Raw genomic sequence first — 26,542 nt, forward strand, 5'->3', positions numbered from 1 at the left:
ACTGCTTTTAAACTCCACTAGGGTTTGATCCTTGCTTCTGAAGTCTTGCAGCCCTTCCAGGAGAGCAGTGAGAGGAGAGAGAGGTGTTTGCTGATGGCTGGGGCGCTATCACTTGACATATTTTAATGCCTTTAAGTCTTTATTTTGTCCTCTGGGGATCCACCCGCCTGACAGACACACACGATAAACCACTTAATTTAATTCGGAATGAGTTATTTTGCAAACCACAGAACTTCCACTGCTGAGGGTACAAGGCCTTTCTTTGTGTTCCCATAGCATCCTGTTCTTATGGCTATGAGAGCCCTTATGGAGGGACTGATAAAAAATGAGCTCCTCTGGAACAGAGATTTTGGTTTTCCTCATTCTCATATGCCTATAGTCTAGCAGGATGCTTGGTATACAACAGGTGGTCAGCAGGATTGTTAGAATGACTGACTTACCTGTAGAATTGCTTTGCTCTCCCCGATGTCATTTCTCATTTCCATTTCCCTCAGGATCAGCACGAGCGGAATCACATAGCAGGGTACTGGAAGCAAGTCGGACCAATTGCTGTTGGCTCTTTCTGTCTCTTCATATTTGACATGTGTGAGAGGTGAGCAGGTGCCTGTGGGATCCTGGGCTGAATTGTGTATCCCCATGTCCACCCCAGCTCCTCGGGAGGAGGATTCAAAAAGAGGAATGGTGTTCAGGAGCCTGTGGGTTGGAAGCATTGGACATGGTCACATCCGCAGATAAGGACTGGGCTGAAATCAAAGGCAAAGCTCTTTCTAGATGGAAAATATTTGTGCTGGTCCTATCCCTCAAACTCTGTTTCTCTTTAAGTCTGTGAACTTTTCTTAGTCTATACACAGCCCCCGCCCTTCTGGCTGAGAAGCAGAGGATGTGTAAAAAGGAAAGTCCCCCTTTGCCTCTGTATTAATTGTGTCTTTCCATCTCGTTTTTCTTTGTAGAGGGGTACAACTCACGAATCCCTTCTACAGTATCTGGACTACAGATGTCGGGACAGAGCTGGCCGTATCCTTCCTTGATGAGTTCAGGGTTTCATTTCTTCCCACAGCCGCTGGGTTCCCCCAGATCATTTTCTAAGTCCTGCTAATATTCTCCATGTGTGCTCAGCCAGAGCTTTGATCCTCAGACCAGTGATCATGGCACAATTAAGGCAAGTAATCAGAAGAATTAATGCTTGCTTTTAAGCCCAGTGAGAGCAGGCAAAATGAGGAAGGTGCAGCATATCCCCATGGCAGAGGGCTCAGAGTTGCTCGTCTTACCACAGCCTCTCCAAATGACCTATGATACACTTATTTACCGCAGACTCAAGCATGACTAGCTTTTCCCTGGAGCCACGGAGGTTCATCTCTGGGCCCCTGTGGGAGAGCCTGTTTCTGAAGTCCTCCGTGTGTGAGACTTCTTACAGTGACCTTGGGGTACCAGCGTACCACGCTGCTGCTATTCATTTCTGAGACCATGTGGAGATAAGGCTAAGGTGATTAGTTCCAGAGGAGTTGCGGAGGCTTCTGGTTGGTTGGCATAAACTCTGAGTCATCTTCATGAAACAGAAGTGACAGTCTTCTCTTATCCCCTTCAGGATGCTGGATTTAAATATTTTATCTTCCTGAATAGTATGTTAAGTGCTTTGGGAGAAAAAGACTCTCCTCTGTTGTAGTGGGGAGAAGGGCTGGACTTGTATTATATCTTGATGGATAATACCTTGTCATGTGCTGGTAAATAGGCTTTGTCTGGCCATGATGTTTGTGTGGGCTTCTTAGTATCACAAGAATTTGGTGAGCAAACTGATTCAGTAGTATCATTACCTTAATAAAGATGAGAGAGTTGAGCTCTCCCCTACTCCCATCCTTCCTCCCGAAAATGTGAGCTGCACAACAATGGGGAGTCCTTACAACGTTAAGTCTACTTCAGCCCTTTCATTGTCCATATATGATGAAGGTCCAGGGAGGCAAATAAAATGTCAGGGCCTGTAGCAAAAAAAAAAGAGCTATATTCCCTTCATTCTGGGGTGCTGTCGGCATTCGGAAAGAAGGAGAAACTGCATTGAATATATTATTTAATGAAATATACACACTGATTTCACGCTTGTTAAAATATTTTAAAATATGCAGCTTGGGGTAGAGTTGTAGCAGAAAGGACTTAGATTCAGGTCACCTGTCTCCCAAGCCAGCTCAGTGTTCCCCAAGCCTTGGTGGTTCTCGGGTTGAGCTTTCAGGATGGGTCTTAGAGTTGCCCTGATCAGTTTCAAAGTATATACTGCTCCCACCCTCATCTCCCACCTTGGCCATCTGTCCTTCTGCTCTCTGTTCCATTTGATAAGATTTTTCTTGTGGTGACAGAAAATTGCAAACAGAACTTCATCCCTGGTTTTACTTCAAGGACTTCCATCCCATGCTCAGCATCCCTTGAAGCTGCTGCTCCCAACCCCGTCATCACCTCCTGAATCCATGGTGTCTCAGTCTCCTTCTAAAAATCCAAGGACTAGCCCACTGGTTCTCAACCACGATTATACTTGGTTTCCTTGCTCTTGGAAAATCTGATTCCATAGATCTGCCGTGGAACCTGGGCTGTATTGTAACTCTTCTGGTGATTTTAATGCAGCGTTTTACCTGACCAGTCATTTGCAACCAATACCCAGTATTTTAGTGCTTTTCAAATGGATTGTGCATACCAGTCTCCTGGGAATCTTGCTACGACCCGGATTCTGATCCAGTAGGTCTCGGGCGGGCCCTGGAGTCTGCATTTCTAATAAGCGAGCCTCCATTCCTCTTCTCACTTGCCTTAGAAAACAACTTGGAACACTCCACTCTGTTGTACTTTTGTGTCTGAAAATCTCTATCGCTGGCATTAGAATGCCAGGTTTTAATATTTTATCCCCCTGTTTGGAGACCACGGGTGTCCTTGCCAAGAGAGCGGAGGAGAAGTGTTTGTGTCGTCAGCGAGCCTGCCCTTTCCTTTACTGGAAACCGTCAGATGGCCTTCATCATTGTGGCTGGTATCTGCCTCTGCCTCTACTTCCTGTTTCTGTGCTTCATGGTGTTTCAGGTGTTTCGGAACATCAGTGGGAAGCAGTCCAGCCTGCCGGCCATGAGCAAAGTCCGGCGGCTGCACTACGAGGTGAGCAAACCTCCCGGCTCGCGGGGGACCTGGTGACTCAGGAGCTCCTGCTTGGTGTGTAAACACACACCACACACCTACACCTGGAGATGAGAAGCCTTTATTTCAGATGCATATGGAGGAATTCTCCTGTCACTGAGGATCTCTGGGCAAAATAAGAGGCTAACTCCGACTCTGAGAAGCATCTAGCTGGCTTGTGTCGATCTTAGAGTTTTCTGTGATCTATATGTCTTTCTGTCCTCAGAAGGGGTGAACTTGTTCAGCAGGTTCTTCAGCTTTGGGATGGAATGTGGGTGATACTAGATGGGAGATTTGATTAGGGTGGAATCAGGGCTTTGGCTGGGGTGAGGCTTTAGGTAAGGTTCCCTTGCTGAGAATCAGCCTGGAGCCTGGGCTTCAGCCCAGGTGATCTGATTTTTTAGACTTGGAGAGGCCACATTTCCCCTAAAATATCCAGCAGGTGATCAAATAGAATTCAGTGATCTTTGTTTATAGATTATGTGCCTCGTTCAAGGGAAAACACTCAACATCCTCTAATCTCTAATGCAAGCAACACATTCTTAATTTTTCAAGGATCCCTTGGACTCATGCCTAAGTGGCTGTCCCTGGAGACATGGGCCTAATTCCTTTTGTGAAAAGAAACAGAAACTGCAGAACTCCAGATTTTTTATATGCAGTGGATCTGCAGCTAAGAGCCCCCAAGTAAGAGGTGTCTTTCCCTGAAACACAGGTTTCCTTAAATCCTGCTCTTGGGAAACCCTGGGCACTTTCTGAAGCTTTGCCTGTCTCTAGAGCTGGAGTGACACATGAGAAAATTCAACCAAATCCACTTCATGTTGATTAATATGCACATTTCTTTTTGTTCACTGGAGCAGAATTTTATTACAACCGCAGAAAACTTGGATTTGGTGACTTTGAACCCTTGCAGAGAAGCATAACCAGCTTAGCAGGGAAATTAGCAGCCTCACAACGTGCTGTGAATATAATTTCCCAGGCTCTGGTATCACTGTTTCATGAGAGATAAGAACATAAGAAACGTTTGGCCCAATAAATTTTTCAGTCACCTTCACCTCTGCAGGAGAAATGTTACTATATGAAATTATTTTACTAGTCCCTCTTAGGGATTTTGTTTTATAGTTTTTTTTTTTAATTGGTTTTTTACAGAGTTATATCTTGAGAAAAGGATTGGTGCTAGCCGGGAGAGTGGTAATCAACTCTTTCTCTACTTCCCAATAGGGGCTGATTTTCAGGTTCAAGTTCCTCATGCTGATCACCTTGGCCTGTGCCGCTATGACTGTCATTTTCTTCATTGTTAGCCAGGTGAGTGGACCCTGAACTGCGTCAGGGTGAGAATGTCCCTGGAGGGGTGCCTCCACTTTGCACAGAAAATTCTAGAGAGCTGCTGAGGAAGGAGCAGGGAGGCTGTAATACTAGGCAGCTCCTCAAGCCATGTTTTTTAAGGCGCTCTACTCTGGAACTTAACCACCTGGCCAGAGGTGGATGGAATTTTCCCTTTCAGTATAGCCTCGTAGAAGGAAGAAAGTTGCTACATAAATTAAAAGCCTGCAGCCAGATTGAAGGGCACTTATTTCATTTACTTAAGAGAACACATTTTTTAAGCCCTATAGCAAAACACCAACAAGCAAGTATTCGTTTGACTTGATCTTTATCTGGCATTAACTTAGATCCTTTTACAGTCCATCAGCCATTCTTTGTAATAATTATATTGCCACTTAAACATGAAATACAATTCAGAAGTCCCCTTGATAGAATCTTACCTTTCTGCTGGTTATTTCCAAAATTCAAAATGTTGCTATACTTGAAAACCTCCCTAGTGGTAATAATTTTTAAATGTTGGTAACTGGCTTTGGAAAGTGGAAAGCACTGTTTAAATCTGACAGACGACCTAACTGCCATTCATTTGAGCTCCACAAAAATCCTGTGGGTGTAGGGTGGTTGGGGTTGTTATCTCAGTTGCTAAGATATGAAATCGAATGGCCTTAGAGACATTTCCCATTTGTTCTGTTTTCCAGCTGGGTGGGATAGTGGATGGATTACTTAACAGTTCTAAGATTTAATTTTCCTATCTGTAGAATGCATGTAATAATAGTACTGCCACAAAAGGGGGAGGTAAGGACCACAGGAAGTAATGCCTGCAGAGTGATTTGCAGAGTGCCTGGCACATCGTGGGCAGGAATAGCTGTGCTCTTGTGAAAAACAAAAGGGGTGAATGTTGTGCCAAAGGACATTCAGTAAGTTGGGGACCAGAACCCAGTCCTTTTGACTTTTTTTTTTTTTTTTGCCAACTGTTCTGTCATCCCTGTATTTGGCCAAAACTGAGAATGTTAGTTGCAGATGGAACCTTAGGACCGGACTTGTCTCACTGTGCTGGCTCGTTTCCCTCTAGTAGAGGGGCTCCTGTGCTTTTTCTGTAGCACAGACACTGTGGGCAATCTGCTGGAGGCTATGGGCGTCTTCGTTGAATGTTCTTTTTTTTTAAGATTTTATTTATTTATTTATTTGACGGAAAGAGAGAGAGAGAGCACGAGTAGAGTGGCAGGCAGAGGGAGAGGGAGAAGCAGGCTCTCCGCTGAGCAGGGAGCCAGATGTGGGGCTCCATCCCAAGACCCCAGGATCATGACCTGAGCCAAAGGCAGCCACTTAACGGACTGAGCCACCCAGGCGCCCCTCGTTGAATGTTTTTAAATGAGTAAAATAAAATACTTTGGATTTCAAAGATATCTGCAATTATACATGTTACAGATGTTACAGATATGTATCTATAATTGTAATTGATAGGAAAATGTCATGATTTTATGGGTAACAAAATTACAGGTTGTGCTGGTGCTAACATTAACAGGACTTTGTTTTCTACATTTATAATTGGAAGAAATGGTAACTTTCATTTAGAGACTAGTGAAAATAAAGATATAGTTTTTCTCATCCCAGGCCATGGACCTCTTGAACTTGATTCAAGGACACCCAAGGATGCCTCTGACCCATGTTAGGGGCCCCTAGAGACATGTGGGCTCTGCCCACTGGGCAGTGTGAGTGTTGCTGTTGAAGGCTGAAATGAGTGTGGAAAACAAATAAAACAAATAATACATATCTGTCTTCAAAAAGTTCTGCTTACCACATCTGCTGTGACCTACACCAGTGCTGTGTTTGTATCAGACTGTTTGTTTATAAAACCGAGGAAACTTCAGTCATCACTCCAAATGCAGTAACATGTTTCAAATTCTGAATGAGTTTTTTATTCACCCAGCTGAGGCTCAAACAAGGGTGTCTGAGGGCTAACTTATCCTTTGGCTGCTTCCTTCATGTGACCCGAGTGTCCAGTCTTCCAGTGCCTCGGTAACGCGCTGGGACACTTCATATGGCCAGTTGGATGAGTCCGAGAGAGCAGGGCACACTGTTTGGAGAAACAGAAGTGTCAAGTAAGCTGGGCTGAGAAATGAAAGGCAGTCTCAAGATACGTTCTCAGGAAGGCAGAGACAAAGGGCACTTTGGGTCTTAACTCGTGTCTCTGCCCCCTCAGAAAGCTCCGCCACGCTCCCACAGCCCCATGCCACTTAACGCACCTGGCTCTGCAGAGAGTCCCTTCCAGCTGAAGTCCAGAAGGGACAGCTGCTGATCTTGAAGGCTGCCACATGTTGCCCGAATTTAGCCTTGTCTATGTTACATAGTGCACCGTTTTCAAGCAAGAGAGCCCAGTTCTTCCAAGGAGCAGAGTTTGTGGCTTTTCTTTGGAGAAAAAGATTAATATTCCATTTGCCCCAGTATTTTCTAACACGGCTCCAGCCTGTGGCTGGCTTTTTATATCTGCCGCAGCGACAGTCAGCCTGGAGTGGATTTCAACTCCAAGGGGGTAGGCAGCGAGTTCTTTTGGATTCCATTAGCTCCTCACATTCCTCCTGCTGGGTTATTTTTTTAAGGTTTATTTATAGATATCTAAGACGTTTTCAGGCATAACTCTCGATGTCCCAGGTACTGTACTAATATAGTCATCAGAGGATTTATTTTTTAATGTCATTTTGGAATGTCTCAGCAATGAGCTCACCTGAAAGAAAACCTATTGGGTAACTTTTTGAAATAGATCCCAGCCTTAGGTAAAAGGAATGTATTAAAACTCCCATTATACTCTCAGGCTTGCTGAGAGAGCTTGCATTTAAGCCCCATGAAATATAATGCGAGGGGATCTCGCCAGGATATTGAAGCTCTGAGGCCAGGAATGAAGGGCCCACAGGAAGCTGTGGAATGCAGTGACCTTGAGGCTTTGTAGCTGGGTCCTGAGGGGCAGTCTTTTAATGCCTGCCATTTTAATGGCCTCAGTCATAGCAACCGAGAGATGGTACATCACAGTCTGGTATTTTAGCCCCTTCCCTCTGGAAAAGAAAGAGGCGTTCCGTTTAGAGGTGGCAGGCAGTAGGGAACAGAAGTGCAATGCAGGGGAGAAGGTCACCAACCTTCACTAAGGGGACCCCCAGGTGCCTGACATTCAGGTCAAGCCACATGCAGCAAACTCCCAGAGAGCCTGTCCCCAGCTCTTTTTTGTGTGTGTGATCACTTCATTCTGTTACTCACAGAGGAAATGTTTCCAGTAAGAGAGCCTGTGTCTGGGATTTGGAAATCTTGTTGTTAAGTGGAATGTTGGTTGTCAAGACTACTGGGTGTAAAGGGATTTGACCTTCACTTGGCTCCAGGGGTATAATTGGGTGGTTTCACACAAAAGTAAATTGTTCAAATGTTAAATCAGGAAAAACAGGGACTTTTAGAAATAAGACTTAGGCAGAGGGAAGGTGATTTTCTTTTTTGTTTCTTTTTTCTTTTTTGGTTAGGGCTATCTGATTTTTTTCCTCCAGAAGTTAAAATGGGGTGACTGTCACCTCTCTGCTTTAGCCTTAATAAGATTTTGGATTGACAAGGACTGCTCTGTTGAGGCTGCTTACTGTGGTTCATGCTGGTGGGAACGTGCTCAGAACTCTGGAGGTCCCAGGCAGGAATAACCGAGAGAGGAGACGGGCACGCACCCACAGTCGAGTGACTCTCTGTATATAGCTCATCTATGCAAACGCGACTCTTTGCCTTCAGCAGGAAATAATACATTTAGGGATTACAAATTAAATAGTATGGGTAATTCTGCAGCCTTATGCCAAACAAGGTGCAGGCGTCTCACAGCAAACCTGAGATGGGGGCATGAATCTGCTAGTTCCTCAGGCTGTCTGAGCACCTGTGTACCCCTCATGGCATGAGCATCTCATTTCAGTGGTTCTACTGTAAAGCTGTATTTTGCATATAGATCCAGTTTTGAATATCATATATTACTATGTCTGGGATATATAGTACATCTGTATTACTCTATGGATTTGAATATGCAAACCTGTGTATATATATACACTGTATAATAATTTGCATTATGGTTAATTAAGTGAATTTTCAAAGGAAATTTGATCTTCCACAATAGTTGCTCCATTTGCTAACTTAACAGACTCACCACTGTTTAGGATAATATTCCTACTCTTATATTGTGTAATGGTTAAGAATACCTTCTTTTGGAGTCAGAGCCATGACTTTTGGACTGAGCAATCTTGGGCAAGATAATGTACCTCACTGAGGCACAGTTTTTCCCTGTGTTGAGTGGAAATATTACCTGCCAACCTCATAAAGTTGTTACTTAAAAAAAATATTTATTTATTTGACAGAGGGAGATTGGGAGGGAGAGCAAGAGAGAGAAAGAGAGAGCATGAGCTGGGGGGAGTGGCAGGCAGAGGGAGAGGCAGACTCCCCACTGAGCAGGGAGCCCGATGCGGGACTCGATCCCAGGACCCTGGGACCATGACCTGAGCCCAAGGCAGACACTTAACCGACTGAGCCACCCAGGCGCCCATAAAGTTGTTAAGACTAAACAATATCTTCCATTTAAAATTCTTACTGTAGTGCCTTACATATTAGCATTGGATAAATGTTAACTATCATTACCCTTATTATTTTAAAAAGTCTGAGTTTTGCTAATATTTGTGTTAGAGAGCAATATTTAAGTGAAATAATACTTATTACCCATTGACTTACTTTTAAGTACAATCATCATTCTTTACTATAGAATGCAATATTTTCTCTCTACTTTGGCATCAGATATTTCCTTCGAGCGACTGTTTTATCCTCCCTTTCTACTTCCATGTACTTGCACTGGCATTCCTGCACATGCGTGTACCTTTGTCCATATTCATTCAACAAACATCTGTCTGTTGAATACCACCGTGAACCAGGCATACAGGTGGGTGTTTCCTTAGATCGGTCATGCCAGTCCCAACAAGAATCAATTTCAGCAAAAAGGTACTGAGTTTTCCCAGCTTATGTCCTAGGAAGTAGGGTCTCTTGCAGGAGAGAGACCTATTGAGGGGTCTACTGCCTTAACAGAGTAGAAGAAAATTACAGCTGCCTTACTCCATGGTATCTCTAGTTCACCCAGCCCACCCTCCCCTCCTTCCTCGCATACAGAACAGTTCCCTTTGTTATGATGGCACGTACACAGATTTCCAGGAATTATCTTAAGATTTCCTCTCCTCTTCCATTATATGCATTAAAATCATCTTAAGTATGCCCTAGGTACTGTAATTTTTATAAAGCTAGGGTATCTGTTAAGAAGAGTGACATTTGGAGACATTTCTAAGAAGTTAGTTCTAAGTAGCTTAAATGCTCATACATTGTTCTAAAATCAGTAATGGTTATGAAATTCTTTGCCAAAAATATTCCCGAGCACAGTGTATCAAGTGAATTATTTCCAAAAATAAGTTAGGGTTCGTGACAATGGTTTATGCATCACAAAAATGAAAAATTATGTATCACCAAGGCCAAACTAAAATTGGTAAGTCTATAGTTAGTTAACCTAATTAAGTGATACTCCAGGTCTTTCAAAAGGAAACACCTATACTTACAGCTTTATTATGCCTGGGGCCCCAGTGGGTCATGCGCTATAAAGAAGGTGTCAGGTGAATATAGACCCATTGCCTCATGAACAGGAGGTGAAATCCACCTGCTTGTTAAAGTCATTAACATCTAGATACAGCTTACCATCTTACACTTTAGCTCCTAGAAGAAGGGGCTCCTAGAGATGGTTTACATAACCCAGCCTCATTAAGTTCTCACAGGGACATTTGTCCAGTATTCTTCTACTCCCATTTAAGATTTCCTGTAGCAAGCAGAAGTGGTTAGAATCATTTCATTGATCTCAGAACTGGCACAAATTTTTAGTCACTCGGCTCAGTAGTTCTGTTGACAGTTCTTAGTATAATCCATACGTCATCAGACAGCCCTCCAAACAATTACCAAGTCATTAACATAGACAAAAGCAGCCTCAAAACATTCCTGGAGAATTGTAAAGGGTGTGAAAGCTTCATAATTACCTTCATGAGTGACTTACATAGAGTGACATTATATAGACATAAGATTTATTGTTTATTGTCTTAGGAAATTTCTTGAAACATTTTTACTTAATTCTCCTCAGTAACCCTGCAAGTTTCTATTTTGTACTTCGTTTTTTTTTTTTTTTTAAGATTTTATTTATTTACTTGAGAGAGAGCAAGCAAGCAAGAGAGAGCACAAGCAGGGGCAGAAGGAGAGGGAGAAGCAGACACCCCACTGAGCAGGGAGCCCGATGTGGAACTCGATCCCAGGACCCTGGAATCATGACCTGAGCTGAAGCAGATGCGTAACCAGCTGAGCCACCCAGGCGTCCCCTCTATTTTGTACCTAAGGAAACTGCGGTTCAGAGTCTTACTCTTCTCTTATATTAAACAGAGTGAGTGAGTGGTGGAGTCTGCATTTGAATCCTGGTCTCTGACTCCAAGCCTGTGTCTTTTCTGCTTCCCCGCACTGACCCACTAAGGAAGGCTACTCACCGTTAAGGCTTCATTTGATTATTTAATTAGCCTGTCTTCACTGAGCCACTGTGGGGCATCAGGCACCAAGGTATGGCAGTAAACAAGTCAGAAGTGGTCTCTGCCTGCAGGGAGTTTACATCGAGCTGGGAAGATAGACCACAGAGGAGGAGTTATAGTTGTGGGTAAGTGTGAGACTCAAACACAGTTTCCTTAGGTTAGGGATAACTATGTACTGTTATTTAAGAAAGAGATACTCCCTGGGTGATTCTGATGTGCATCCAACATGAGAACCACTGACTTTGTACCTGACACACGGTAAACCCTCAGTGAACCTAAATTCATACTAGTATGATTTTGATTTAAAAAGGAGTCCTAGGGGCACCTGGATGGCTCAGTCAGTTAAGCGTCTGCCTTCGGCTCAGGTCATGATCCCAGGGTCCTGGGATCGAGCCCCGCATGCATCAGGCTCCCTGCCCAGCGGGGCGTCTGCTTCTTCTCCCTCTGCCCCTTCCCCCACTTGTGCTCCCTTGAGCGCACGCTCTGTCTCTCTCTCTTTCTCAAATAAGTAAATAAAAAATCTAAAAAGAAAAAAAGAAGTCTTACATGGCCCTTTACTTTTCCCATATGTAGAAGACATTTGGTTTTTGTGTTGGTTCCTGTGTCGGTGTTATATTTCTTCTTGGTTCCAATTGAATGTTACTGTCCTTTTCCCATAGGTGACGGAAGGCCATTGGAAGTGGGGCGGCGTCACAGTCCAGGTGAACAGTGCCTTTTTCACAGGCATTTATGGGATGTGGAACCTGTATGTCTTTGCTCTGATGTTCTTGTATGCACCATCCCATAAGAACTATGGGGAAGACCAGTCCAATGGTGAGTTTCAGTCTCTTCAGCAGAGCTATATTCAGGATAATTTGGCGTCATTCTCTACAAGATCCACTTAGGAAAGGCTCTGGGTTCCCCGGTCAAACTTTCCCTGCAAATGTCAGTGAGCACCCCTAGGGACTGGGGAGCCATAAGACAAAAAAGCCAGCACAAGACAGATACTTCTTTAAGTCGTTGTCTCTTTTTTTTAAATCTTCAAACATTGAGAATATTGCATTTTAGTCTGAGATAGGTGCCAGTTTTAGTATAAAACTTAAATTTGCTTTCCTCAATTTTTTGAGCAAAATTGACTCTTGGAGATTATGCTAGGTTTATTCTTCTGATTTGAGAAGCATGATCTTAAGCTATCAGGTGGAGTGGGCCTGGGTTCTGAGAGTCGAAGATTGAGCTGGCTTTGATTTTCTCCTGCTCATTCTTGTGCAAGGCTGCTGACATGCATCCCGACCAATAGCTCTTCCTCTATCCCCACGGCCTTCTTCTCCCTAAGTGCGATTGCTGCCACACGGAGCCTTAGGAACCTTAGCCAGTCTGGCTGTTTTGAAGATGATGAAACTGAGGCCCAGAGAAGGGAAGCACTTGCCTGGGGTTTCTCTACCAGCCATGGCAGAGGGAAATGACTGTCACAGCTCTAGGCCATGCTCTTAACTTGGAATAGGTGGCCTGGTAAACAACAGATCTGATAGCTCCTTTTTCTTTGACTCCTCAGTCCTGCACTGTTTGTCTCCACCCTTATTCTGCCTTCTCTTTTTCACACTGGCTTTACCCTCACCATGTTCTGGCTCTTCCCCAAGTATTAGATGCTCTTTCTCAAATCAGAGCCAGTGCCCTTCACTGCCTTGGAGGAGAGACCAGGGCTTTACAGTCTGCATGCCGGCTGTGGCACCACAGGTGGGCCTTCCTCACAGGAAGTGCTTAACATGTGTATTGAATGAATGGATTCATACCCTGGGTCCCTTTGGGCCTAATAAAACCCTGCCCGTCTTCTGGGCTCATTCAAAATGCTTCTTCTTTCTTGAAACCTATTCCTGATCCACCCTAGTTGGAGTCCAGCAGACTACATTCAATAGAGTATTGTTGCCATGGAATATTGATAGGTTTTAGTAGTCAAACAAATTAGAGAACCATTGGGTTTTTAATCACCACTAATGAAATTTTTACTGCAAGACATCTTAATGCCTTTAATACGTTAATTTTTACTATAGGTCTTTTTAAATAGGTGGGAGTAACAGCATTTCCCCAAATTATTAAATCATTTGGCCCTGGACCCCTTTTTCCAAGCAGTGCATTTTTTTTTGGAAGTAGTGTTCTAAGGAACAGGCCTGGGGAAACACGACTATACTTTTCACATGACACTTGCTGTATAAAGGTAATAGATGAATTTGCCTGTATCTTCTTTCTCTCCTTCTGGAATACTGACTCCTTAAGAGCAAGGACAGGTTCTTAAGGGTGTTTTGAAAATGTTGGTTGAATTAATGCTTTAGAAGTGAGAGTTCTAGATTAGTTTTCATATTTCACAGATGGGCCAATGATCTTGAGAGTTGGGGTTAGAAGGAGAGGAGGGTGATGACATGAGAGGTGGTGTGGGAAGTGAAGGGCATCTCTGTTGAAGGTTGGGGCCATAGATGATTCTCAGCCACCATCTGCCTCCAATACTATACCTCCCACTTCTGTGTAAGAGTGTCCTTCAGGCCTGTCTTCCTTCCTGCTCCTTGGCTGGTCGCATTCGGCGTGGGAAACGGTGGCACGTAGCCTCTCAAACAGTGAACCTCCAGAACACCAGCAGGAAGGGATTCTGGACTTGTGAAAAAGAATCTTGATTTCATTTCATGGTCATCCTGTTGGACTTTGACAGAAATCACATGGGTGTGTCCTTGACTTGAGAGTATTAAGCAGGAACCCAGTAGGTGAAGTTTCTGCCTTCCAGGGAGATGCCCTATAAAGCAGTCACTGGACTTCCTGGGAAGTTGGAATGACACTGCTAATGGGTAATCGTTACTGCATGCTGACCACGTACTAAGGCACTTTATGTAAACTATTCCGGTGGTTTTTGTTATGTGACTGTTGGCACGCTGCCTAACCTCTGTGCACCACTTCTCCCAGTTGTGTGATCTCTTAAAGTCTTGGAACCATGAAATTCTGTGGTGCTCTTTCTTCCCGTTGGCAAAGAAGAGCAGCTCCTGTCATAAAGTGGCAGCTCAGAGGGTGATTCTGTCACAGGTGAGGGGTTCCCCAACAGTGGTGAGAATTTGCCCATCCTAGCACTTATAGGCACGTGGGAAGCCAGAGCTGTGGCCATCCCTGCAGAGACAGGCTGACTGCTTGTCACCCTGTTGGACCAGATGCTTGATTTGCAAGCCAGGTATCAGGCAGCTCCCATTAAGGCTTCTTACTCTGCATAGCAGCCACCCTCTAAGGCTTGAAACCTTGCAGATGAGACTAGCACTTGATGTGTTCCCATCAGATTTTTTTTTTTTTTTTTTTTTTGTTGAAGGCGGCTTGACCTGTAATTTCACAGAAAGCTCAAAAGCTAGTTCTCACCAGGAGGTCATATCCCCCGAATCCCTTGCCAAAAGTATTCACGTTTGTTTGTTTGGGATTGTCACTATGACTGGGAGGTACCACTGGCATCTAGAAGCCAGATTCTAAGGATGCTGGGTGTCCTGCAGTGAGCAAAACAGTCTCCTGTAGTAGAGAATTAGCCAGCCTAAAATGCCAATAGGGCCCTTGTTGAAAAACCATTCTTCAAGCAGTTAAATGGGCAGACTCTTTGGGGACCCTGTTCTGATCATAAACACGAGGCACACAACTTAGCAGTTCTGTGATGGTAACGTGATCGGCTGTGACTTCACAGCAGTCCGTGAGCCCCCGGCAGCTTGGTGTGTCCTTCCAGTCCCACATGATGCTGTGACCTCATGCCTTTGGAAGGGGCTTTTCCACGCTGGGTTCTCTGATCATGTTCCTTCTCTGCCCTCCTTCACTTTTCATCTCTTCATCTGCCGCCAGACCACACAGTGTCTCCCAGGAGTTGTGGAGCATTTGCCAAGATTTTGAAGCTCCTTGGAAAGAGCTAGTTTGAAATATTACATGGAAACCTAGAAAACGAACTCCTAGGGGGATACACTGTATTTTTAAATTCTCTGGGTCTCTGGATGACATCCCTTCTCCTCCCCCAGCTTTCCCATGCTCCTTTTCCTTTCTCATGGAAAGTTTTTATTTTTAAGTTGGCTTGGGCTCCCCCCCTCCCTTGCTTTTAAGGTCCAGAGCCAAGAATTCAGATCTCTTGCTATGGAGAATGAATCCCAGGTGTGTGGTACTTCTTGCCTTCGTGAGATGGATCCTGGATGGACATCTGGAAAAAGATCTTTTCCAGGAACTTGGCAGGTGGCTTCTGATACAGCCAAAGGGCTAAGGAAAGAGAAAGAACATTGAGAGGGGTTGTTTTGTTTGGACGTGGAGAGAGATGCCAAGAACTGTCAGGAGGGAGTGGGTAGGAAGGAAATGAAAGCAGAGAGCATAGACTTTGGCTTCTCCCTTTCGGTCAAGGAATGGACTGAGAGAAACAAAGCAGATGGTAGGTTCTAGAAAGGCTGGCTTTCCAAAGAGTATTTTTTTCTTATACATCTGTTTCTCTTTTATTGTGTGGATCAGAAAGTGACCCTTCGAAATGAACCGCCGAATACCTCAGTACTTAGCACTGCGTCAGGTTTGATCAGATGGAGTGACATGAAGCCCAAAGGAGGGACTAAGACACAGTCCCTGCTCTTGTGGAGCCAGTAGCCTGGTCTGAGAGACAAGGCTTCCTTGGCTGCCTCTTGAAACTCAGGACGTGGCAGAGCAACTCCAGGCCAGAACGCTTTCATGTTTTTAGCAGCTGGTTGTTGCTGCAAAGGTGTGGAGCTCTGGGTTCCATCTCGTTGGTTGATTTACCATAGCTGGTGATATAAACATTCTCACATCAAGTATTTCATATACATACATATATGTTTATCTTTAAATATAATCATTTTATGTGTATATGTGTGTGTACATACATGTTGTATGTGTTGGTATACACACATATACAAACAGACATATAATTTGTTTTAATTTAGCAAAGATATTTTAGACCTCTTTCTTTTAAGGACCATTCACATTTTCTGCCCAGCTCCTGCTGCCTTCTCATTAAAGTTGTTCTTTTTACCTGTTTCCATAAGCAATTTGTGAATCATTCTGGATGTCTTCCCAGGCAGACATGAATTGCAGCAGGCTGATGTTAATCTTAGGGCGGAACGAAGGCAGCATCTCCCAGGGGCTCAGCATTGATGCTCTGCACACTCAACGAACTGTCCAAACCCCCTCAGCCACCAATTCATGTGGAAAAAAAAGTTGGAGGTGCTTATGAAGCCAGACAATTCTTAATAATAGCTTTCATTTTTGTGTTCTTTCATCTATAGAATTCTTGTCAGAAGGTTTTAGAAAAAAACTGAGAAACGGAATTCTTGACTGGATGACTATGACGAAGGGAACAGGAACACTCTAATTGCCAACTGGTTCCTTTCTATTTCTATTCGCACTAAATGTCTTCTGTCTGACACACTCATTCTGCTGGAAGCCACAGCAGCAACTCTGGGTCCCATGTCTTGGTAGCTCGCTACCACGCTGTGTCAGTTTTACTGCCAGAGGCTTCTAAGGTCTCCTGCTGCTTGTTTCACAGGAAAGGTGGCTTTGGCTTTTGTTGCTGCAGTAAATGTTGGGTTTGAGTCATGAGGCTTCGACAGTGGCTGCCTTTTATTGAGGCCTTTCCCCTGGTTGCATGTGAGATGACCCGCCCGTGGCTAGCCTGGCTTCTTGATGTCTGTGAGCAGTGATGGAAGTGGTCTTACCACCAGGGCTGGACCCAGACTCTGAAGTGGGTCTCCATGGCCTTCTCCCATTTCCTAATGAAGATGGGAAGCCGGCGACAAGCCACCACCAGCCTAGCAGCTCCTGCTCTGCTGGATGGAGTCGGGCACTTTCTGTCTCCCGCCTCTCCCGGGGCTGCTGTCCCTCCAGTGACCTGATCTTTCCTTTCCCAGGCAAAGCAAAGCATCTTTGCCCGGCTCTTCGAATGACTATCTCCCCACTCTCAGTCACTTTCTTGGGAGTAACTTTCTGCCTCCTAAATTTTTCAGTTTGGGAAGGCTGTTGTTGCAGATACCACAGACAGAGAGACTTAAACCGTGGAAACAGATGTATTTTCTCACAGCTTGGAAGGCAAGAAGTCCGAGATCAAAGTCTCAAAAAACCATCAAACTGGTTTCTTTGGAGGTTTCTTTCCTTGGCTTGCAGATGGTCTTCTCTCTGTGTCTTCACATGGTCTTCAGTCTGTGTGTCTCTGTACCCTAATCTCCTTTTCTTATAAAGACATAGGTCATATTGGGTTAGAGACCACCCCTGTGACCTCATGTTAACTTCCTTACCTCTTTAAAGGCCCTATCTCCACATATAGTCACATTCTGAGGTACTGGGAATTAGGAGTTCAAATAAATTTTGGGAGGATATGATTCAGCCCATACCATTAAGTTTTCACTCAAAATGTCTAGGTTTTATTGTGTCCACCCTCTTGGAATTGCCTGGTACTCGGTATCTGGAGGTACTTTGGAGGTAGGTGGGGAGTGGCTCAGCATGAAGTCAAGAGTGTTCTAGAAAGAACATAAGCTTTGGAGGCAGACTTAGATGGTTTGGAATCCTGGCTCCAATGTGGACTAAGTATGACCTAAAGAAATAATGAACTCATGGTGTGGGAGCTTTCTGGCTTCCAGATCTGGGCAGTGGGGTGTTTATTTGCCTTAGTGGTTGTGAGGACGGAATTAGGTAGCCCCATAATGTTCAAAGACTGCTGGTCTCCCAGATTCTGTGAAACAGTCTTGGAATTATCTTAGCGAGTTTTCTTTCCTTTTACTACAATAGCCACAGATACACAGGAGATCATCATTAAAATGATGCCAGTCTTAGGGAGCTGTGGTTATTGCTTTCTCATTATAGTGTAGTTTATATGGCTTTCTGTGTCTCCAGGATGCATTCCAGCCAGTGAGAAGCAAGCAGCAAGCAGCTACATACCTGTGGATGCCATATCATAAATATGGATCCATTGATAGTCCGTGGTGATTAAATCCAATGCCAGAGATTAGTCTCATTTTACAAGGGTTAGACAGAAACAAGCTCTCATCTCCTTGTTAATTCGCTGAGAGGACCTGACACCATAAGCAGGGAAAGAGACTTAATGCAAACTGAAGAATTATTTTCTTTACCTTTTTAAATTTTTTCCCCCATTTATTCTTCTCTTCCCTAAACAAGAAACATACTACATTTTCGGAAAGGGTTTTGTGTTTTTGTTTTTGTTGTTTTTGTCTTAGGAAAGACTCTGAGCATGTTTGTGCACTAAGTAGCAGAAGCCAAGAGAGAAGGAGAATAACAGATGGAGCAAGACCTTGGCAGAAGCAGGGGTTGATGGAATTTGGAAAGAAATGGAGGGATCCCCACTCCTGCCATGTTACTGCCATATTCCCACATTCACCCCCTAAGGGGGGTGGGGGAGTTGGCCTTCAAGGTACAATTAGACCACACGTGATGAGTCATAGATTTGGCCAGCCAGGGTCCCATTGGTCTGGGTCCTCATCCCAGCTCTGCTGGGAGCAAACTGAAACACATTAGAAAAATTAATTGCCTATTCGACCCTCAGTGTCTTCCTGTCTTATAAAGAAATACAGGGCATGCTGAGCCCCTTAATAGTGCATAGGGTAAATACTCAAAAATAACAGCTGTCCTTACTACCTGTGCACTGATAAATTATGTGCCATAAATTCTCTTTCACCAAATACAGAAGCAAAGTTAACGTCCTGAACATCTCATCTGGATTATTGCATGTATATATTTATGACCGTAACACATTGCGTGTGGACTCATCCTTTGCTGGCAGTCTCTCTGGCTGTTAGCAACTAGATTGTTTACAAAGAGTCAACATAGCCTAAAGGTTGACAGCCTGGATTCTGGAGCCTTATTGCTCTGGTTTGAATCCCACATCACAGTTTACCAACCTGCCCCCTGGGCAAGTTACTTAACCTCTCTGTGCCTCAGTTTTCTCATCAATAGAATGGAAATGACAGCATTTCTGTTAAAGCACTGGTATGAAGATTAAATACATTTGTATTTGTAAAGTGTTCAAAACGGTGTCAGCACATGATAAAGACCAATATGGGTGCTCATTAAAATAAGGAAGCCAAAGTAATTTGGCTCAAGTAATCTGTAGAATCATACACATTTTTTAGGACATGCTAATGAGAACCGCATTTTAAGCTTAAAGAATTAGCATCTTGGGTTCAAAACCTGAGTAGAATTACATTCTAGAATGTGTCTATTTTTAAGTCTTCAGTGAAAGGGATTCTTTAGGTAAACACTTGGAGGTGCTAATGGGTTTACTGGGGTGGTCAGGACTTTCTTTGAAATTTTAATGACTCACACAGACATCCACATCCTGACAGTGGCTTTGAAGTTTTGATGGCTCACCCAGATATGCAAATCCAGAACTAACTTTGACTGAGAAATTTGAGGCCTAGGCAATTGTGCTAGACTGGGGAGTGGGCTAGAAGTTGCAGCAGTGAGAAAGCAAGCTGGTGCCCAGGGAAAACTTGCTTGTTGTACAAATAATGGTTCAGTATGGCCCCAGGGGGCCCTGCATAAGTCCTCTACAGCCTTTGTACCCTGTTGGTCTGTGCGCTGGCCCAAGGGAGGAGAAAGCTGGACGTGCTGGAGGCTGGGCTGATACATCCCCTTCATTACTTACTCTGCCCCCAGTCCTGTGGATCAGACCCTTGTGCAGATAGCCCCAAATACCATTAGCAGTCCTCCTCAACAGCTAATGACCCAGCTACTGAAAGTAGGGAGTCTCTCAGGCAGAGAGCTGCAGACCAGCATTTAATAAGACTGATTCAGCCGCACGGCTGCTGAGAAATGGGTCTGTGGGGAAAAACGAATACCACGTGGCACACGTGAAGAGCACCAGCCACATAGCCTGTGGGACCAGCATGTGGGATGGCTCCTGGGGTTCTGAGGCCAGCAGATGCAATGATGCCCAACAGTTCTCAGACTAGTGACAAGACATTAGTTGTAAGCATAGGGCCAAAGCTTTCTTCTAAGTTTCAAGCCCAGTTGAAAACAGCACTTATTTATTTAATTCTGTGCTTTGAACTAGGAAAAATTTTAGTCCCAGGAAGTATGTGTATACAGTATAAGTATAAAAATAAAAATAAAATATATAATAATATAATAAAATATAATATGTAATAAACATAGACATATAAAATATAAAAATCACAGACATAACCCTGAGCTTTCATTTTCCAACACCTCTTTCTGCAATACTGTAAGTCCTTGTGCACCCCACACAGACAGTCCTAATGTTTGCCATTTTCCTTTTGCCAGTTATACGTTCATTTAGTTTGCCTTATGGCAGGTAGGATGCTTCAATTTATAGAAACTTACGTTTTTCTTGCTAGTGGAGAAAAAAACTCATTATTCCGTTTTAGCAGAGGGGATCATGTCTGTCACTGATGATGAGTCCAAGACACCGGTGTTGTGTACAGAATTCTGGGGGCAACAGAAAGTTCAGAGCCCATTCCTGGGATTTTTTAATTTTTCCCAGGAGACGAAGACCCCTAAACGTTTCTAAATGTATTACATGCACTCCCCTGCCCGATCTGTTGGTAAATATAGGCAGGTCTCGTTTGCCCTCGCATGGCGTAGCTGCTTTGTAAATTACTCACAACAAGTGTGTACGTGCCTCCCTCCCCATCGCTGGGGAGGCGTGTTGTGCTGGCTTAGCCCACACCACGGGGCCTTGGAGTCAGACTTTCCTTCCCTGGCCTCCTGCCCGGTCCTGTCGTGTGTCTGCCCCTCCACCTGGGGCGGTGTCCTTACTTCCCTCCCTCCCTGTTTCCTCATCTCTAAAGCTGCTGCTGCGATTAGATTACCGTGCCCACCTGGGGTGGCGCTTGGAAGGCTTAACTCCCATTACATAGAAAACATGGAGAATAGCGTCAGGTCCAAAGTAAGCTCTCATTAAATGTTAATAATGACTACACATGATAGAAGCATCATTGACTCATCTGTCATTAATAGCTCTTCCCTGAGAGACAGGAATGCTCTGAAAGTACTACAGAGTCTGAAAGGGGTGCACATTGGCCCAGGTGTCAGTGCCCTGGTGGTATCTAGAAGCTCGGGATGTGGAAGAGGGCTGGTGCTGGGGCAGTGTTACCGAGGCGAATCCCAGCTTGCTGCTTCCTCCTTGTACACGTCTAACACCAAAACCCTGTTTCAGGTGATCTGGGTGTCCACAGTGGGGAAGAACTCCAGCTCACCACCACCATCACCCATGTGGACGGACCCACCGAGATCTACAAGTTGACCCGCAAGGAGGCCCAGGAGTAAGCGGCTGCAGCACTCGGCTGGGATGGTCCCCACATCCCGGCCCCTCTAGCTAGAGTGGGGAGCGTGCCAGAGAGAGCTCAGGCGCAGACGAATGCTCGAGGCTCCTCACTGTGGTTTCCTGGGCCAGCAGCGTAGACGTTTGTCAGTTCGTCTTCTGACTGTGCTCTCCAAGGACGATTCCTGCGGCCACTAATGCGTTGTGTATGATAACAAAACCTCTGATATGACACATTTTCTGTGATCATTGTTAATTAGGGACATAGTAACATCTGTAGCAGGTGGTTAGTAAACCTCATGTGTTGGGGGTGTTCTCCTTGGGGGATGGTTTGGGCCAGATGGGGTCTATATGGAGTGGAATATTTGACTCTTTTTCCTGTTTTAGATTCTAGGGTAGATTTTAACATCTTTGCAGGCCAGGATAGGCTGGTGTTATAGTCTTCTCAAACCTAGTCTGTGACCACTTGTTGTTTTGGGGTTTTTTTCCTATTTATATCACCAAGTAGCCTATTGAGTTAATATTTAAGTTGTCAATAATATGTGTCCCTATTTTTTATGGCATAATATAAAATAACTGAACTTCATGAGAAGGTCTATTACGCCAGGGGCATTTCAGCTTTGAAACCAAATCTGTATATCCAATACTAACCAGTCTGTTGGATGTGGGTTTTAAAAAAATGTTTGCTAAACTGCCCGAGTAGGATTTATTGTATTAAATGGCCTTTGGGTCTGAAAAGCTTTTTTAACCTCTTGCTTAAAATGTGTTTTCTTTTGATGAGATGCTTCCAACAGCCTCCAAAAGTGTAGATCTGATCGTTTAAATAAACCTGTATGTATATGCACATATGTATACGCACGTCGTCCGCCTCCTCCACCAGTACACGTGCCCACAGAATCTTTTCCCTGCTGAGTCTGCAGGGTGGGAAATGGCTGGGGAAACAGCTTTATGAAAAATTAAAATATTTTGCCACCAAATCAGAGTGCTTGGGGCGGGTGGTATCAATTTCTGGAAATAGGGTAATATTTTCTGTGCTAGGTGCTTAACCTCCCTAGGCTGGCAATGAGTGCTCACATGTGGAGGAAGAAAGTTAGAGGATGTACAAGCAGACATCCGCACCCCCACCCCCTTATTCTCACTTCCCAAGTAGCCGGTTTCATTGTATTTTAACTCTGCCATCCGAAAGGCCACATGGCACAGCAGAGAGAAAGGGTACGGGATCGGGTGTTGGAAGGCACAGTTTGCTGTTGTCATTAACAGTGTGACCTTGTTGAAGCCGCGTGACCTGACTGTTCCCTCGCCTACAAACTGGCATTCCTAAACTAACGGCTTCACGGGGTTGCCGTGCCAATTAAACGAGTTAAAGTACATGGAAGTGTTTCTTCAGCTCTATGCCATATAAATGTGCTCTTCCTGGAGTCGAGAAACCATTTTGTGAGTGTTTTTCACACACACATGCCTGCAGGTCTGGAGCACATGCCATGGAATTTACCCACTCAGCAGCCCCCATCCTTTCTTGTCCCTGATTTTGGCTAAAGTCATGCCAAGCCATGATGGAAAGACACACTTTGGCTTTGGCTCTTCTCCAAGGCCTTTTCCTGTCCTAGTAAACACGTGATGGTATGTGATCCAACACATTCAACATCTACTTTCTGATCAACCACTGCAGTGCCAGGAAATCAGTGTAGCCTGTGCCTCGCGGTTGGGAAGGGAAGACGAATGTAAAACATGACTAGTGATCTCCTGTCCAACAGGCTGGAGGGAGAGTTTCTCCTAGGGAGGTAGGAAAGGCCTGAAATAGGCCTGAAAAAGGCCTGCAATAGATTTTACCAAGGCCAAAGGGCAGAGGGAGCCACAGTCCAAAAATCACAGAGGAAGAGTAGAGAATGTTTGGATGAGGTTGGTCCTCAGGCCTGGCTGGCACATAGAAGGAGTGGAAACAGCAGATGAGCCCCGTGTGCCAGGGTTTTGAATGCTATGGTAAGAGCTGTAGGACCGAACCGAAGCTGTTAGGCACGGAAGCAATGTGATCAGAATGATGACTGGATCAGGGAGAAGCTGGATGGGCTCAGCAAAGAGGTTCCCAAGGCCAGAACTAGGGTGACGGTAGAGGACATGGAGAGGAAGTTACTTGGGGATAAAACTGACACGGTTTGAGTGTTCTGAATGTGATCCTCATGAAAATCAAGAGCAGAGTCAAATCACAAGCAAGCCCTTGCTGGGTGAGGGAATGGTAAGGCCCTTGACAGAATTTGAGATTCGCAGAGATGTGTCAGTGGGTCTGTTACTTAAAGGTCTGTAAAGTAGTAGAAGCCAACTCTAGCAACCTTAGCCGAAAGAAGAATTTACTAGAACTTTCCTAGAGTATCTCATGGATCCATGGAAGAGTGCAATTAACCAGAAAGATTGGCAACTGGGCCAACTATAAAGAGACCCCAGTGCCAGGAATTCATGGACCTTTCCCCTCAAGCTGTTACCATTTACACCCAGTCCAAGTCTCTGTCTCACTTCAGAATTAGGAGGGAGTATGTGAGCAGCTCAGCCTCAGGCAGCTGCCTGTCCCTGTGCCAATCAACTGTGTTCAGGAAATCGAGTCAGCTTGCTCCTAGTGGCTCACCCTATGGACTGGGGTCAGTTTCTGAAGAATCCATTTTGAGCTGGGCAAACACTCAGGAAAGATCTGCCACAGTGGGCAAGACGATGAACTTGGATTTGCCTGGGCTGAGTTTTGAAAGCCATCTTCTGCAAGAATTGACAAGCTAACAATTAGAAATGAGAGGTAAAGCAGACCACTGCGTGTAGGTTTGACAGTCATTATCATTGAGAATAAGAAGTACAGCTGGGGCAGAGCATCAAAGCATCAGGGAAGGTAACTGGCAAGACTGGTGAACTGGGCACAGCCTCATGAGAGAAAGAAAATGAGGCTAGACTACCCAGAAAAATGCAAGTTGTCAAAAAAGCTAAAGAAAGAGCCAGATTCATGGGGGAAGAAGTTAGAGATCCTGAAAGATTTGACAGCATTTAAGGAATAAAACCTGTTAGATTTGGTGGTTTGGAAGTCTGTGACCCTCTCAAGTGGCAGGACAGAAGTTAGACAGACATGGAGCAGAATTAATGGGTGGTCATGTTGGGAAGGGAGGAGGTAGGTGGTTGCTTCAGGAGGAACCAGAGTAAAGGGGGGGCTTGTGTTTTGTCGTCTGAGGAGAGAACTGCACTGAGTTTATAAACCTGAGGAGTAAGAACCAGCCATGAGGTCAAGATGATGGTGAAGTAACATAAGCCCCAAGGAAATTCAGAGATTTGGGATCAAGGACACAAGTTGATGGGTTAGTTTTGAAAGAGTGAAAGGATACTTTTGTCTTCAGATGGGAGAGAAATAGTGGATGGATGTTAGAGGAGAAACGAAGTCCAAAGAAGAAAGGTTGCAGCCCGTCCCTCGGGGTGTTCTGTCATCTCCACAAATATGAAATGAGTGTTGGCGTTCTGCTAAAGAAGTTCTCAGTTTCAAGAGTGCATGTTGAACACAACCATTTTCGATCTGTGGAAAGTTCAAGAGACTCTCCAAGAGGTGAGAAGAAGCCTTCGTTAAGGACCATCAATCTAGAGAAAAAAATTATTGGCCATGTATACCCCCAGTTCTACAAACTGTCCTAAATTGTTCAGGTTGTTTTGAAGAATATGATAGAAAAGAAGTATAAAGCTTCCCAATTACCTGCTTTTAAGAAATAAGAAAATTCACCAATATATTCAACAAGCAAATAAAGTACAGTTGCTGTTTCAAAGAGAAAACAAAATCACTTTTATGTTACTCAGTCGCATTGGGTATTCACTCAGTGTTCCTACATCTTCCCTTTCTGGGAAGGAAATGTCCATAATAAACGATGTAAGTGGTTCCCCGCATGACCTCTAGGTCGTTTTAACCTTTCTCAGAACGGAGGTAGATCACTGACCAGCTCTGATGCCTGAGTCCCTCAGCACATCTCTGAGAGCTGGTGGAGCCCTTAAGTCACGCCCTGGCAGGTACTTTCGAGAAGGTTGAAAGAAATTCAGAACAGAGACTGGTCTTGGGTCTCATTCTCACCTGACAGTTCTAGGAACTATGTTTTATCAGTTCTTTCAAACTGATCAGGCTATGAGAGCTGGCTGGTTGCACTGGGGAATCTCAATAGACTGCAGTTCCCATGAACTCCTACAGTGCAGTGTGCACATACTTCTGTGGCTCCATCATCCCAGACACATTCTCCCTTTGCCATTGTCGGGTAATCATGGAGGCTAAAGGAGGACACAGAAGAAAGAGATAACATCTCAACCACAGTGAAGCCTGACGGATCATCCCGGAGCCTCCAAAGAAAATACACACAGCTCCCTCCAAAGTGCCTAGCAGAGTATGGGAATTCAGTCAGGGAGGGTTGCTGAGTGAGTGAGCACACCGTGGCTAATCCTAATCTTAGTCTGACTGCAGTGGAAACCTACATTCTTTAGGACCCTTGTCTTTTTTTTTTTTTTTTTTTTTTCATTCAAGCCAACCTTGCTCCTTTCAGGATATGTTAGTGCCCCTGACTTGGCTGAACTCCCTGGTACAGTCCGACATTCATGCAACTATACCTTTGTCCCCTCTCTTTCTAGCTGTGTTCGTCCCGTGCTGCTATGAGAACCATTCTGACTTCTGCAAGCTTGCTGTCACCCATCATGTTTTGATGCATGACTGCTTTGGCTGGGTAGAGATAACTTGGTTGCCAAGACTATATGCAGCAATGCCTTTTCTCTGGACATCAGATGGTCTTCTAGGCACCCCTTGAACCATCCAGCGTCCAGAGCTGCCTCTCGGGAGCAATGCCCTTGGCTTCGGCTGTTGAGAAGGCCCTTCAGTATTGAGACCAGCCCTTCCTTTGTGGCTTTGACCTTCTTGTTACTGAATTCGTTCCTATAGGTCCTCTCCCACTCAGGGCTGCTCTCCTCCAGGTTCGTGTCTCAGTTCCAAAACCCCTCCAGCAGACATGGTTTCCAGACCCTTCCCCTGTGGACTGCTTGCCTGTTAACTGCATTCTAGTTCCTTGCTGTTCCAAAATGGGATACTGAGACTGCAGTGTTGCTCTGGCTGGCACAGATTAGTGTGAAAAGAATACTTCTCCTGGGGCTCAACATCCTCAGAAAATGGCACCACGTTTTTAAAAATACCCACATCTTACTTTTTTGCTTTTTGTGACCATGTAACCAC

The 26,542-nt window shown here is 44.6% G+C and overlaps 1 protein-coding gene across 2 annotated transcripts in view; it reads left to right on the forward strand.

The window, feature by feature from the left end:
• Positions 1 to 22,176, forward strand: part of WLS (Wnt ligand secretion mediator) — a 97,478-nt gene extending 75,302 nt beyond the window's left edge. For both annotated transcript variants that reach the window (XM_028102504.2, XM_028102505.2), the window contains 6 exons: positions 495 to 592; positions 951 to 1,014; positions 2,980 to 3,123; positions 4,360 to 4,443; positions 11,720 to 11,873; positions 21,220 to 22,176. In XM_028102504.2, coding sequence (XP_027958305.1) covers positions 495 to 592; positions 951 to 1,014; positions 2,980 to 3,123; positions 4,360 to 4,443; positions 11,720 to 11,873; positions 21,220 to 21,329 — 654 coding nt within the window. In that variant the 3' untranslated portion in view covers positions 21,330 to 22,176. The remainder of the gene's footprint in view (positions 1 to 494; positions 593 to 950; positions 1,015 to 2,979; positions 3,124 to 4,359; positions 4,444 to 11,719; positions 11,874 to 21,219) is intronic.
• Positions 22,177 to 26,542: the final 4,366 nt, after the last annotated feature.

This window comes from Eumetopias jubatus, unplaced genomic scaffold, assembly GCF_037043125.1.
Source record: "Eumetopias jubatus isolate StellerSeaLion01/CBP00866 unplaced genomic scaffold, mEumJub1_p1.0 scaffold_4, whole genome shotgun sequence".
NCBI lineage: Eukaryota > Metazoa > Chordata > Mammalia > Carnivora > Otariidae > Eumetopias > Eumetopias jubatus.